Genomic DNA, 11,210 nt, shown 5'->3' with positions numbered 1-11,210 from the left:
GTTGTTGATGAAATCATTTCACAGTTGTCTGTGGTATTTTCCAGCAATACATGCCCATTGCAAAAAGAAAAGAGTCAGAGAAATCAGGAGGTGGAAAGATCATCTATGATTCTAAAACTACAAAATTGCCTCTATAAACATTTTGATATAGAGCTTTCGAGATTTTTTTTAATGTTAACACCCACACAAACACAGGTCTCTTTTCTTTTTCTTAAGAATGGTATTATACTATGCTTTTTTCCCTTTCAATTAGTAGATTTTTACTTTATTATCTTTTGGAGACAGGATCTTGCTTTGTTACCCAGGCTGGAGTGCAGGGGCATGATCATGACTCACTGCAACCTCAACCTCCTGGATTCAAGCGATCCTCCTGCCTCAGCCTCCTGAATACCTGGGACTACAAGCATGCGTTACTGCACCCAGCTCATTTTTTATTTTTTGTAGAGATAATGTTTTGGTATGTTGCCCAGGTTGGATTTTGTTTCTCACAGCAGTTTTAGGCTTACAGAAAAATCGAGCTGAATGTGCAGAGAGTTCCATAAGAGCGCTCTCCTTCTGCCAATAAGTTCCTCTATTACTAACAGTGTGTGATACATTTGTTACAATTGATGAATTGATATTAATACATCATAATTAACAAAAGTCCATTTACATTAAGGTTTACATTAAGGTTCACTCTTGTGTCCTGCAGTTCTGTGGGTTTTGCCAAACATAACAGGTCATGTATCCACCATTATAGCATCATGCAGGATAGTTCTGAGATAGGAGGTGGGACTCAGCTTCAGAGGTGGGGCTTGACTCAGGGCTGGATTGAAGACTGGCTGGCATGAGCACTAGCACCATGAACAGTTTCCTCATTCCCTGGCAATGACTCAGAAGTTACCACCCTTCTTCTAGAAATTTCTGAATAACCTGCCTTTACTTTGAATGTATTTAAAAATGGGTATGAATGTGACTGTAGAACTGCCCTGAGCTGCTGCTCTCCAAGCACTGCCTATGGGGTGGCCCTGCTCTGCAGGGACAGTCACGGAGCTATAACCCTGCTGCCTCAATAAACCTTTTTCTTCCTCCTCTAGCTCACCCTTGAATTCTTTCCTGGACAAAGCCAAGAACCTTCCCGTACGATGTCCCAATTTTGGGGCTCCCCTGCCCTGCAACAGTTTAACTACCTTAAAACCCCCCTGTGCCTCACCTGTTCATCCCTCTCTGAGTTAGATCTTTCTTCTCCTAATATACGCATTCAATGCTATAAATTTCCCTCTAAACATTACTTTTACTACATCCCACACTTTTTGATAGGCTGCTTTTTCATTTTAATTTAATTCAAAATATGTTTATTTATTTTGTTGAGACGGGGTTTCACGCTGTTGCCCAGGCTGAGGTATAGTGGCACAATCTTAGCTCACTGCAGCCTTGACCTCCCGGGCTCAGGCGATCCTCCCACCTCAGCCTCCCAAGTAGCTGGGACTACAGGTGCATGGCACCATGCCTGGCTAATTTTTGTATTTTTTGTAGAGACGGGGTTTCAGCATGTGGCCCAATCTGGTTTCGAACTCCTGGGCTCAAGTGATCTGTCTGCTTCAGCCTCCCAGTGTGCTGGGATTATAGGCGTAAGCCACTGAGCCTGGCCCAAAATATTTAAAAATCTCTCTTGAGACTTCTTCCTTGCCCCAGGTGTTATTTAGAGGTGTGTTCTTTAATCTCCACATATGGTGGAATTTTCCAGCTATCTTTCTTTCATGGGTTTCTTTTTTAATTCCATTGTAGTAAAGAGTGTGCTTTGTATGACATATCTCTGTTGAAATTTGTTACAGTGTGTTTTCTAACCCAGAACATGATCTATCTTGGTGAATGTTCTGTGTGAGTTTGAGAAGAATGTGTTTCCTGTTTTTGTTGGATTAAATATTTTTTAAATGCCAGCTATCTTTCTTACAACCCCTTAACCTCTTAACCAGATTATTCATGAATTGACACACTCCACTCCTACTGTATAAGATGTTGACTTTGGCCTAAGACTAAATGTCACCTTGGGGGTGGGGTGCTGTCTTTGCAAGACTCACTTCATTTACCAGTTGAAGATTCTTGCTGCACTCTATGCAAAAGTTAGGCCAAGTATGATAAAGCAAACCAGTCACACCATGATTCACCTTTAGTAAAAATGGGAAACTGGAGAAACATTATGTTTCAAAAACTATAGTGCACCTGTTGTTACATTCTAGTCTTGCCTAATGTTTTTCAATTTTTATTATTTTCTATAGTTTGGACTGAATTCTAATTTTTCTTGGCTACAAGTCTCCAAAATAATGTTTTAAATTTTTTCCTTCTTTTTTCCCCGTTTTCCCTAATTTGGACTCACTGAAAACTAAGTTGTGCTTTTATAAAGCCCTGCAAACTGGAGCTAGACAATTTAAACCTCAGAAAAAAATAACAACATATTTACAGACAGAAGCTACTTTCATACCTATTTGCTGATGTGTGAACTTCGGAGTACTCTGGCCTGTATCTTGATTTTCCAGGATTGTTCTTTTGTGTGTTGCTGCTGTTTTCCCTTCCTCCTCCTATTTTCTTTTCACAGGACATGAGACTTTACAACCTTCTAAAAATGAGCTTTCCTAATAACTCTGGACCTACCCCTGTAGCAATAAACCATCTTAGCCAAGTTTCATCCTCAGATGAAACCTGAGACCAGGGACTCATTTTCTTCTAAAATGCTTTCTCTGAAATATTTTTAAAAACAAAAGGGAGGAAACATGAGAGGAAAATATCTTGGGGCCCCAAAATCACTCAGCTAAAGGGAAAAATCAAGCTGGGAACTGCTCAGGGCAAACCTGCCTCCTGTTCTATTCAAAGTCGCCCCTCTGCTCACTGACATAAATGCATTTTGGATTGCCCCCCTCAGAGAGGCTAATCAGAAACTCAAAAGAAACTCAAAAGAATGCAACCATTTGTGTCTTATATACCGTGGAATCCCACTCCCCGCTTTGAGTTGTGCTGCCTTTCCAGACCAAACCAGTGTTCATCTTACATATGTTGATTGATGTCTTCTGTCTCCCTAAAATGTACAAAACCAAACTGTGCTCTGACCACCTTGGGCACGTGTCATCAGGGCCTCCTGAGGCTCTGTTATGGGTGTGCGTCCTCAACTTTGGCAAAATAAACTTTCTAAATTAACTGAAAAAAAAAAAAAAAAAAAGACTCTAGCCAGGAGCAGTGACTCAGGCCTGTAATCCCAGCACTTTAGGAGGTGGAGGCAGGAGGCTCACTTGAGCTCAGGAGTTTGAGACCATCTTAGGCAACATAACTAGATGCTGTCTCTAAGTAAATAAATAAATAAGACTTTGTTTGCTCCCATAGGGAGACCCTGTCTCTAAATAAATAAATAAAATTTTGTTTGCTCCATAATGTCCTCATGGCAATTGCAGTTGTCAAATATTTTTGATTAAAAAATATATGTATACACACACACACACACACACACACACACAGATGAGTGGAAGAGAGAGCTGTCCTTAGGAAACCAACATTGAATTTTTTGGAAAGATGCAATAAAGGCAAGCATTGCATAGAATTAGCTAAGAGTGACATGATCCCATAGAAGACTGAGAAAATAAGTTGGAACAAATCCACTTATGTCCAGGATTATGCCCTCATGCCTTTGCAGGTGGCTTTAAATTATCGTTTCCTTTAAAAAAACAGAAACAGGAAACTATAGACCACTCATTCTTGTGCTTTGAGAGAAAGATAGGGCGGGACTCCAGTCAGTGGGCCTGTCCTCGGCAAAAAGGTCTTGGTCTTCGACTAATGATTAGGAAACAAAGGCACATTTGTGGGGTGTAACAATTAACATAGAGAATCATGATGCTCTAATGTCTACCTGTGTAGTCAGAGAACAAAAAGGGAAAGTGACTTATTCAAGTTCACACAGCAGATATGGACAAGAGCCAAGCAAAAGATACCTCTTTTTTTTTTTTTTTTTTTTTGACAGAGTCTTGCTCTTTTGCCCAGGCTGGAGTGCAGTGGCACAGTCTCGGCTCACTGCAACCTCCGCCTCCTGGGTTCAAGTAATTCTCCTGCCTCAGCCTCCCGAGTAGCTGGGATTACAGGTGCCTGCCACCACGCCCAGCTAATTTTTTGTATTTTTAGTAGAGACAGGGTTTCACCATGTTGGCCAGGCTGGTCTTGAACTCCTGACCTCAGGTGATCCACCCGCCTGGCCTCCCAAAGTTCTGGGATTACAGGCATGAGCCACCACGCCCAGTCAAAAATTATTTTTAATTATTATGAATACATAATAGTTGTACATATTTATGGGGTGCATGCAATATTTTGGACACAGGTGTCTGATGTGTCACGATCACATCAGGGTAATTGGGGTGTCCATCACCTTGAATGGCTTGCTTAACCTCATCAAGCCAATGTCCCTGGCAGATCTGATTGAGCTGAGCAGGGGTCAGCCTGGCAGGTTTCAGAGCACTGAGTGTTTAATCCACTTGGCTGTAAGCCCAGCCGCGATTGGGCCTGCACTGCTTTCCCCAGGAACTACCAGCCCTGTGACCTGCCCCTTTTCCTGGCCTCCCCTTTGTCATCCCTGATGGGAGACCAGACCTCAGCAACTTGGTCTTGCTTCTGACTCCTACTCGGAACAAACATCTCTAGCTGTTGGCTGAATTTCTGTGGGCGCCAGCAGGAAAGTCTGCCCCCATCTGTGCAGGGACCTTGGAGATCTGATTTCTGCCTCACCTGAACCTCACCCACTTTCAGCTCCAACGTATTGTGTTCAACCAACGCCAGTTTAAGAGCATTTTCCCTGTATGCAAGCTGTGCGAGGGAGCCCAAATTTAGGGGCTGGCAAGTGAAGGTGGCACTTGTCAAGTCTCTACTATGTGCCAGGGACTCTCGATGGACTGTACCATTAACATCTCTCAGCAACTCTTTGAAATATTTATGACTCCAGTTGAGGAAACTGATACTCAGTGAGGCTAAATGACTTGGCCAAATTCCCATAGCTGGAAAGTGTCAGTCGGAATTTGAATGTTGGACTTAATTAAAATTTTGGCTGGTGTTCTTTTCAGGGCAGATGCTTTCCAATACACCATATAACCACCTACAGAGTGTTTTATTTCAATGGAGTCAGCCAGGGGTCGGGGGTGGGAGCAGCACAATTAGCTAGATCAGGTGTACTAATATTTATGAAAACTTTCCTCCTGTGTATTCATCTCAGTCTGTTAGGCATGTCTGCATATAAATGAAGATCAACCAATTTAAGGATGGAAATTAGGCTTCTTTTTAACTGCCAGCCATGACTGACTGGTGGTGGCTCCCTGGAACACTGGGTTGAGAGGGACTCGGAGGCTGCTTGTAGGTTCTGTAGGAAAGATGCCGTATTGATTAGTGATGTCTGCCAGGAGCACAGGGAGAACGGCAAGTGTCTCCAGCTGTTCCTGCCAGGCTTGTATGGACCTAATTAGCACCTCTCTCCACCTAGTGGCAGCTAGCTAAATTGCCACCAGGAAAAACGGATGAACTTTTTGGGTAGTGGTTTTCAAAGTCATGATGAAGGTGGAAATCACAAGGCATCAACCAGGAAATACTTTCTTTCTTTTTTTTTTCTTTTTTGAGGCGGCGTCTCACTCTGTCATCCAAGCTGGAGTGCAGTGGTATAATCTCAGCTCACTGCAACCTCCACCTGCCAGGTTCAAGTGATTCTTCTGCCTCAGCCCTCCGAGTACCTGGGACTATAGGTGCCTGCCACCACACCTGGCTAATTTTTGTATTTTTAGTAGAGATGGGGTTTCACCATGTTGGCCGGACTGGTCTCGAACTCTTGACCTCAGGTGATCCACCCACCTCGGCCTCAAATCCCAAAGTGCTGGGATTATAGGCATGAGCTGCCATTCCCAGCCAGGAAATATTTTCAACTATATGCCTTGTCCTGGGGTTTAGCAGAATCTGTGGGGAGGTATGGGGAGCATGCATAGTTTGAAAAGAAATCTCCCAAGTGAGACTAACATGTCAGCTTCTGCTTTTGAGGGCACAACAAGGAAATGGTCTCAAGGAAAAGAGAAATATCTGTGGAATCGAATTGATAGCTCCTTCTTGAAGTAACCAACATTACTGATAAATTGCTTAAGCACTTTGGGGATGGATTATAGTATGATTAGGAATTCGAGAGGCTGGGTGTGGTGGCTCACACCTGTAATCCCAGAACTTTGGGTAGCCAAGGCAGGTGGATCACCTGAGGTCAGGAGTTTGAGACCAGCCTGGCCAACATGGCGAAACCCTGTCTGTACTAAAAATACGAAAATTATCCAGGTGTGGCGGCAGGCACCTGTAATCCCAGCTACTCGGGAGGCTGAGGCAGGAGAATTGCTTGAACCCAGGAGGTGGAGGTTGCAGTGAGTCAAGATTGCACCACTGCACTCCAGTCTGGGCGACAGAGGGAGACTCAGTCAAAAAAAAAAAAAAGATTTTTTTTCTAGAAAGTTAGTTACTGAATCAGTTCACCTTCAGGACTATTGAGAGTCTCCAATGAGAGACTCATTGTAGGTTGGAAGGTGCTAGAATGCAAGGGAGGCATTTGATGGTCCATGCTCATCAATCAGTGTGTTAAGGACACTGGACTCTGGGAGTCCAACAATTGAACTCCTTTCCTGGCATTGCCTTTGTGAAACATTGGGCATGGCATTTTCTTCTCTGGACCTTGGTTTCTTCATCTGTCTAAAAAGCGAGTTGATTGAACTAGGTTGTGCCTGAATTTTATGTTCTCTTTTAGCTTTGGCAATTTCTGATTCTGCAACCACCTGGGACTTTTTCTAGGTCTTGTAGCAGCAGGAGGAAGATGAGGATGTTGCCTTCCTGTTTATTGGGCACCAGCAACAAGTATTCTTCTAAAAGGGTTTGGAGTCAGCCAAGTTACCCTAGGCCCACTTGCCCAAGATAAAATCCACCAGAAAGCAAACTCCTCGTGGGCAGAGAACACATCTGTCCCCAGTGGCTGGAACATAGTAGATGCTCATTAAATACTAACTATCAGAATAGCATATGTCCTGGTGGGGAGGAAGACTTTGCAGGAACCGGAAAGGAAAAATGCAGACCACTTGTTTTCCTGGATGTTCCTACTTTATTTTTGGCTACATCATCACAAAGAAAGATGCCGGGTGGTTGTGCATGCACCAGAGGACATGTGTGTATCCTAGGCAGGGAGGTGGTTACATTTGTCAGGAAGAGCGTGCACCCAGACTAGGGGCACTGTGAGCTTGCTGCATGCTGATTCCAGCGCCTACACCAGCATCAGGCTTGGGCGACACAGCCAGCATGCTGTCTCCTAAGGGGAAACAGGGGAAGGGAGGTGGGCTGAGAGTAGGTGCCACCAGGGACTAATGGGGAAAGATAGGGTCAAAAGGAAAGGTGGTGGCCAGGAAGCTGTTGGCCACTTTGGGGAAGGTGAGAGCTCGATGTTCAGAAAATGGTTATTCAAGGCAAGAAATGAGTCCTCCCATGAATTGTGCAGGGAGCTGAGGGTGGAGGGCGTTGAAAAGTTAAGAGAGGTGATTTGGGGGAAAGTGAGAGTTTCAGTGTCTGTCTGATGCTTCTGTAGAGAATGTCAGGGGTTTGGGATGACTGGGGGTGCTTTTCATGAGGGAAAACCTCATTGAAATTGGGAAAATCAAACCTTTCTCTCAGGGCACCGAAGATTGCCTGACCTCAACCTCAAGTGTGTAATGTTTGCCCACATTGCGTTTTCCTCCTTTTTAAAATATTTTTTTTATAGGAAGAAAATGAAAGATTGGTGATGAGCCCAAAGCCTTTGGCATCAGGCCTGTCTCTCTCCATTGTTCCATAACCATGATGTTATTTGATTCTCCCAGGAAGCTTAGTAAAGAGAGTGAGGGAGACAGAGAGACAGACAGAGAGAGGCAGAGAGACTGGGGGGGTTCTGAGTGAGAGACGGGATGCGAGAGAGTCAATGAAACAGAGTCAAAGGGCACTGGGGAGGAGGGTAGCCTGTTCATTTACCTAAGAGCAGAGAAAGGAGAAAGGCTGGAGGCTTTGGATGAGGCTCCCTCAGACCCATAGCCCTGGTCTTCTAAATGCCTTCTGTGTCCACCCAGGGAGCCCATGGAGAGCCCTTCTCTGGGGCATCTACACAGCTCGAGGGATGCTGCCATGCACCCAGGGCAGTGCCAGCCACTGGCCCGAGCCCTGGGAATGTCTGGCTCTGCCAACAGGAGAAGTGGGTCACTTAAGAAGTGTGGGCCCAAGTGAAATCTCAGATTTGGGCCAGTTTCTCAGTTTCCTGGTCAGGCTGGTGAGAGGAGGGAGGTGAGGCTGGGTTAACATACACTTTTTTGCTGCTGTTTTTGTGGTGTTACTGCTTTAGAGAGAGAGAAGGGCAAAGGGGAGAAAGGCAGGGAGAGAAAGGAGAAGGGAGAGGCTGAGAAAGAGAGAATCTACTATGATGAAAGGGAAAGAAAAGGAAGAAGGAGAAAAGGCGACAGAGGAAGGGTTTTTTGTTGTCGTTTGTTTTTGTTTTGCTAGGAAGCACACAGGTGACATTTGGAAAGAGGAGAGCGTCCAAGCCCCTTGGTGAATTCTGTGCATTTGCATCTTGGTGCACTTGGAGCAGGGAGGGTGTGTTCCCTAACACAGCAGTCTGTTTTCCTGGCCATCAGGGTGTGCATCTCAAGGGGCAGTGGGAGCCTGGAGCCTCTATTTCTGCCCCAGTGCTTGTCCTCACAGCATTGTCCGGGTCTGCTGACAACTGAGAGTATACGGAGACACGACACAGGGAATGAAAGGGAGGGTGTGTGTGTGTGTGTGTGTGCGCGCGCGCGTGTGTGTGTGTGTGTGTTCAAGGCTAAGGGGTCTAAAAACAGTTCTAAATGATGAAGAACCTTTGTAATTTACCCAAACTGAGAGGTTATTAAATGATCAACCTCTTTGTAAACATCTCCCCAACCCCATCCCCATTGCTCCATCCCAGGGACCAGAGAAGGGCTATATTCAGAGCCCACATCCCAGCATCAGGGAGGAGGGAGTCTTTGGCAGCAGTGCCCAACATGACGGGGGCTCAAAGGCAGGCTCAGGGAGATCAGCAGGGTATGGGGGGAGGTAGGCAAAGAGAAGAGAGATCAGGGTGCGGTGGGCAGCTGGGGCAGGCTGGGGGGTACCCGGGACATGGAGTTGGGGACCTGGGCACTAGCCTAATCACTTGACACGTGGTTCTCATTCTGTAGCTGGTGCCAGCGCTCTATCTTCTTGTCTTTATTTTTCAGACACTCATACCAGTGTTTTAAGCGCTCTCCCTTAGCAGAGATCCCCAGCTGGCAGCCTCCTGGAGGATAAATGGGAAGATAGGAGCAGGTGGTCAGAATAGAGGTCATTCTAGACCCAAATGTGTAGTTGGGGGAAAAACTGCACCAAGCAGTGACCCCCAACAACTTGGGATCCATACTCTACGGAGAGCTGTTGTTGTTGTTATTATTACCACTGGCCTTCTCTGCCTCAAGAACCTGCAATGGCTCCCTACTGTTCCAATAAGTCATAATTTCACTGTCTATTTTTAAAGACTTTTTACAAATCACCCTTCTACTCACTGAAACTTATCTCCCACTGCATCTGGGAACTCATCATCTATTTCCAAAGAGTTTCATCATCCTGCTCAATCCTGTCTTTACCCCTTAGCTGAGACTCTGTCCCTTGCCTGGAGTCCCCACCCCCCTGCTTCATCTTTAATTGATTTTCTTCCTCATGATTCAGAGAGGAACTAAAAAATTAAAAATTTTACCCTGGACATGCAAATAAATTAAGAATTCTTTCGCAGCCTCCTTTCTGCAGAGAACGCACATCTCTCCTATGATTTAATTACCCCACTGGATGTGATTTGTTCAACAAATAATCAAGTTTTGTAAGCCCTTTCATGTAAAGACATCCCCAACTTGGACCAAAGTCAGGACCATGGGTCTCAAATTAGCATTTGAACAATGTGGTTGCCAAAAGAAAAGCAGTGACCTCAACTCTCTGTAGCCCTGGATAAGGCTCTCCTGTTCTTGGGAGGACAGAAGAGGGTGTTTTCTCTGGAGTTAGGAACACTCACCAATGTAATCATTGGACTTGCCGATGTCATAGTCCCAGACCGAGATGTCCAGTGACTTCTTTGCCAGGTCACTGTGTTTGATGTCATAGAAGAACTCCTGGATGCAACAGAGGAAGACATGTGAGTAAGAGCCCTCTGAACCCACAGCATTGGGAGGTAAGAGGCGGGGTCCTGGAGGTCATGGGCCAAGGAGAACAGCTTGAGCTGGCATTCTGGGAGCAGGGAGGTCTTCCTGCTCCAATCCTCTGCCCAGGTCCAGTGATTCCCTTCCAACAAACACTCTATGTCACAAAGCACCGTCATCCTCTTTTCAGTGAATTCTCTGCTGGACATTGGGAAGGCTGGTGAGGTTTTTCTGATAGAGCTCAAGTTTCCTTGTAGGTAAATGGCCATGAACTCAGTCCTTCCCCTCTCGTAGCTTCTGAAGGGGCATCCCCTTTTTTATTGCTTAGGGATTAAAAGTAGTTGAAGTGGCCAGGCACAGCGGCTCACACCTATAATCCCAGCACTTTGGGAGGCCGAGGTGGCGGATCATTTGAGGTCAGGAGTTCGAGACCAGCCTGACCAACATGGTGAAACCCCATCTCTACTAAAAATATGAAAATTAGCCAGGCATGATGGTGGACACTTGTAATTGCAGCTATTTGGGAAGCTGAGGCAGGAGAATCGCTTGAACCAGGGAGGTGGAGGTTGCAGTGAGCCGAGATCATGCCACTGCACTCCAGCCTGGGCCACGGAGCAAGACTTTGTCTCAAAAATAAATAAATAAATAAATACACAAACAAACAAACAAACAAACAAATAAATAAATAAAGTTGAAGTGGACTGAGTATATATGTTCCCAGACAATCTGATTTTTTAAAAATATCTTTTCTACCGGCCGGGTGCGGTGGCTCACGCCTATAATCCCAGCACTTTGGAAGGCCAAGACGGGCGGATCACAAGGTCAGATTGAGACCATCCTCGCTAACATAGTGAAACCCCGTCTCTACCAAAAATACAAAAAATTAGCCGGGCGTGGTGGCGGGTGCCTGTAATCCCAGCTACTCAGGAGGCTGAGGCAGGAGAATGGTATGAACCCAGGAGGCGGAGCTTGCAGTGAGCAGAGATCGTG

At 45.4% G+C, this 11,210-nt stretch overlaps 1 protein-coding gene across 3 annotated transcripts in view; it reads right to left on the bottom strand.

Moving 5' to 3' along the window:
• Nucleotides 1-7,100: 7,100 nt before the first annotated feature.
• RPH3A (rabphilin 3A) overlaps nucleotides 7,101-11,210 on the bottom strand; it is a 338,292-nt gene continuing 334,182 nt past the window's right edge. For all 3 annotated transcript variants that reach the window (XM_011928670.1, XM_011928669.1, XM_011928671.1), the window contains 2 exons: nucleotides 10,097-10,193; nucleotides 7,101-9,334 (listed from right to left, as the gene is read on the bottom strand). In XM_011928670.1, the coding sequence (XP_011784060.1) occupies nucleotides 9,204-9,334; nucleotides 10,097-10,193 (228 nt within the window). In that variant the 3' untranslated portion in view covers nucleotides 7,101-9,203. The remainder of the gene's footprint in view (nucleotides 9,335-10,096; nucleotides 10,194-11,210) is intronic.

Source organism: Colobus angolensis, unplaced genomic scaffold (genome assembly GCF_000951035.1).
Source record: "Colobus angolensis palliatus isolate OR3802 unplaced genomic scaffold, Cang.pa_1.0 Scaffold79, whole genome shotgun sequence".
Classification (NCBI taxonomy): Eukaryota; Metazoa; Chordata; class Mammalia; order Primates; family Cercopithecidae; genus Colobus; species Colobus angolensis.
This window is presented reverse-complemented; position numbering and strand designations above follow the sequence as displayed.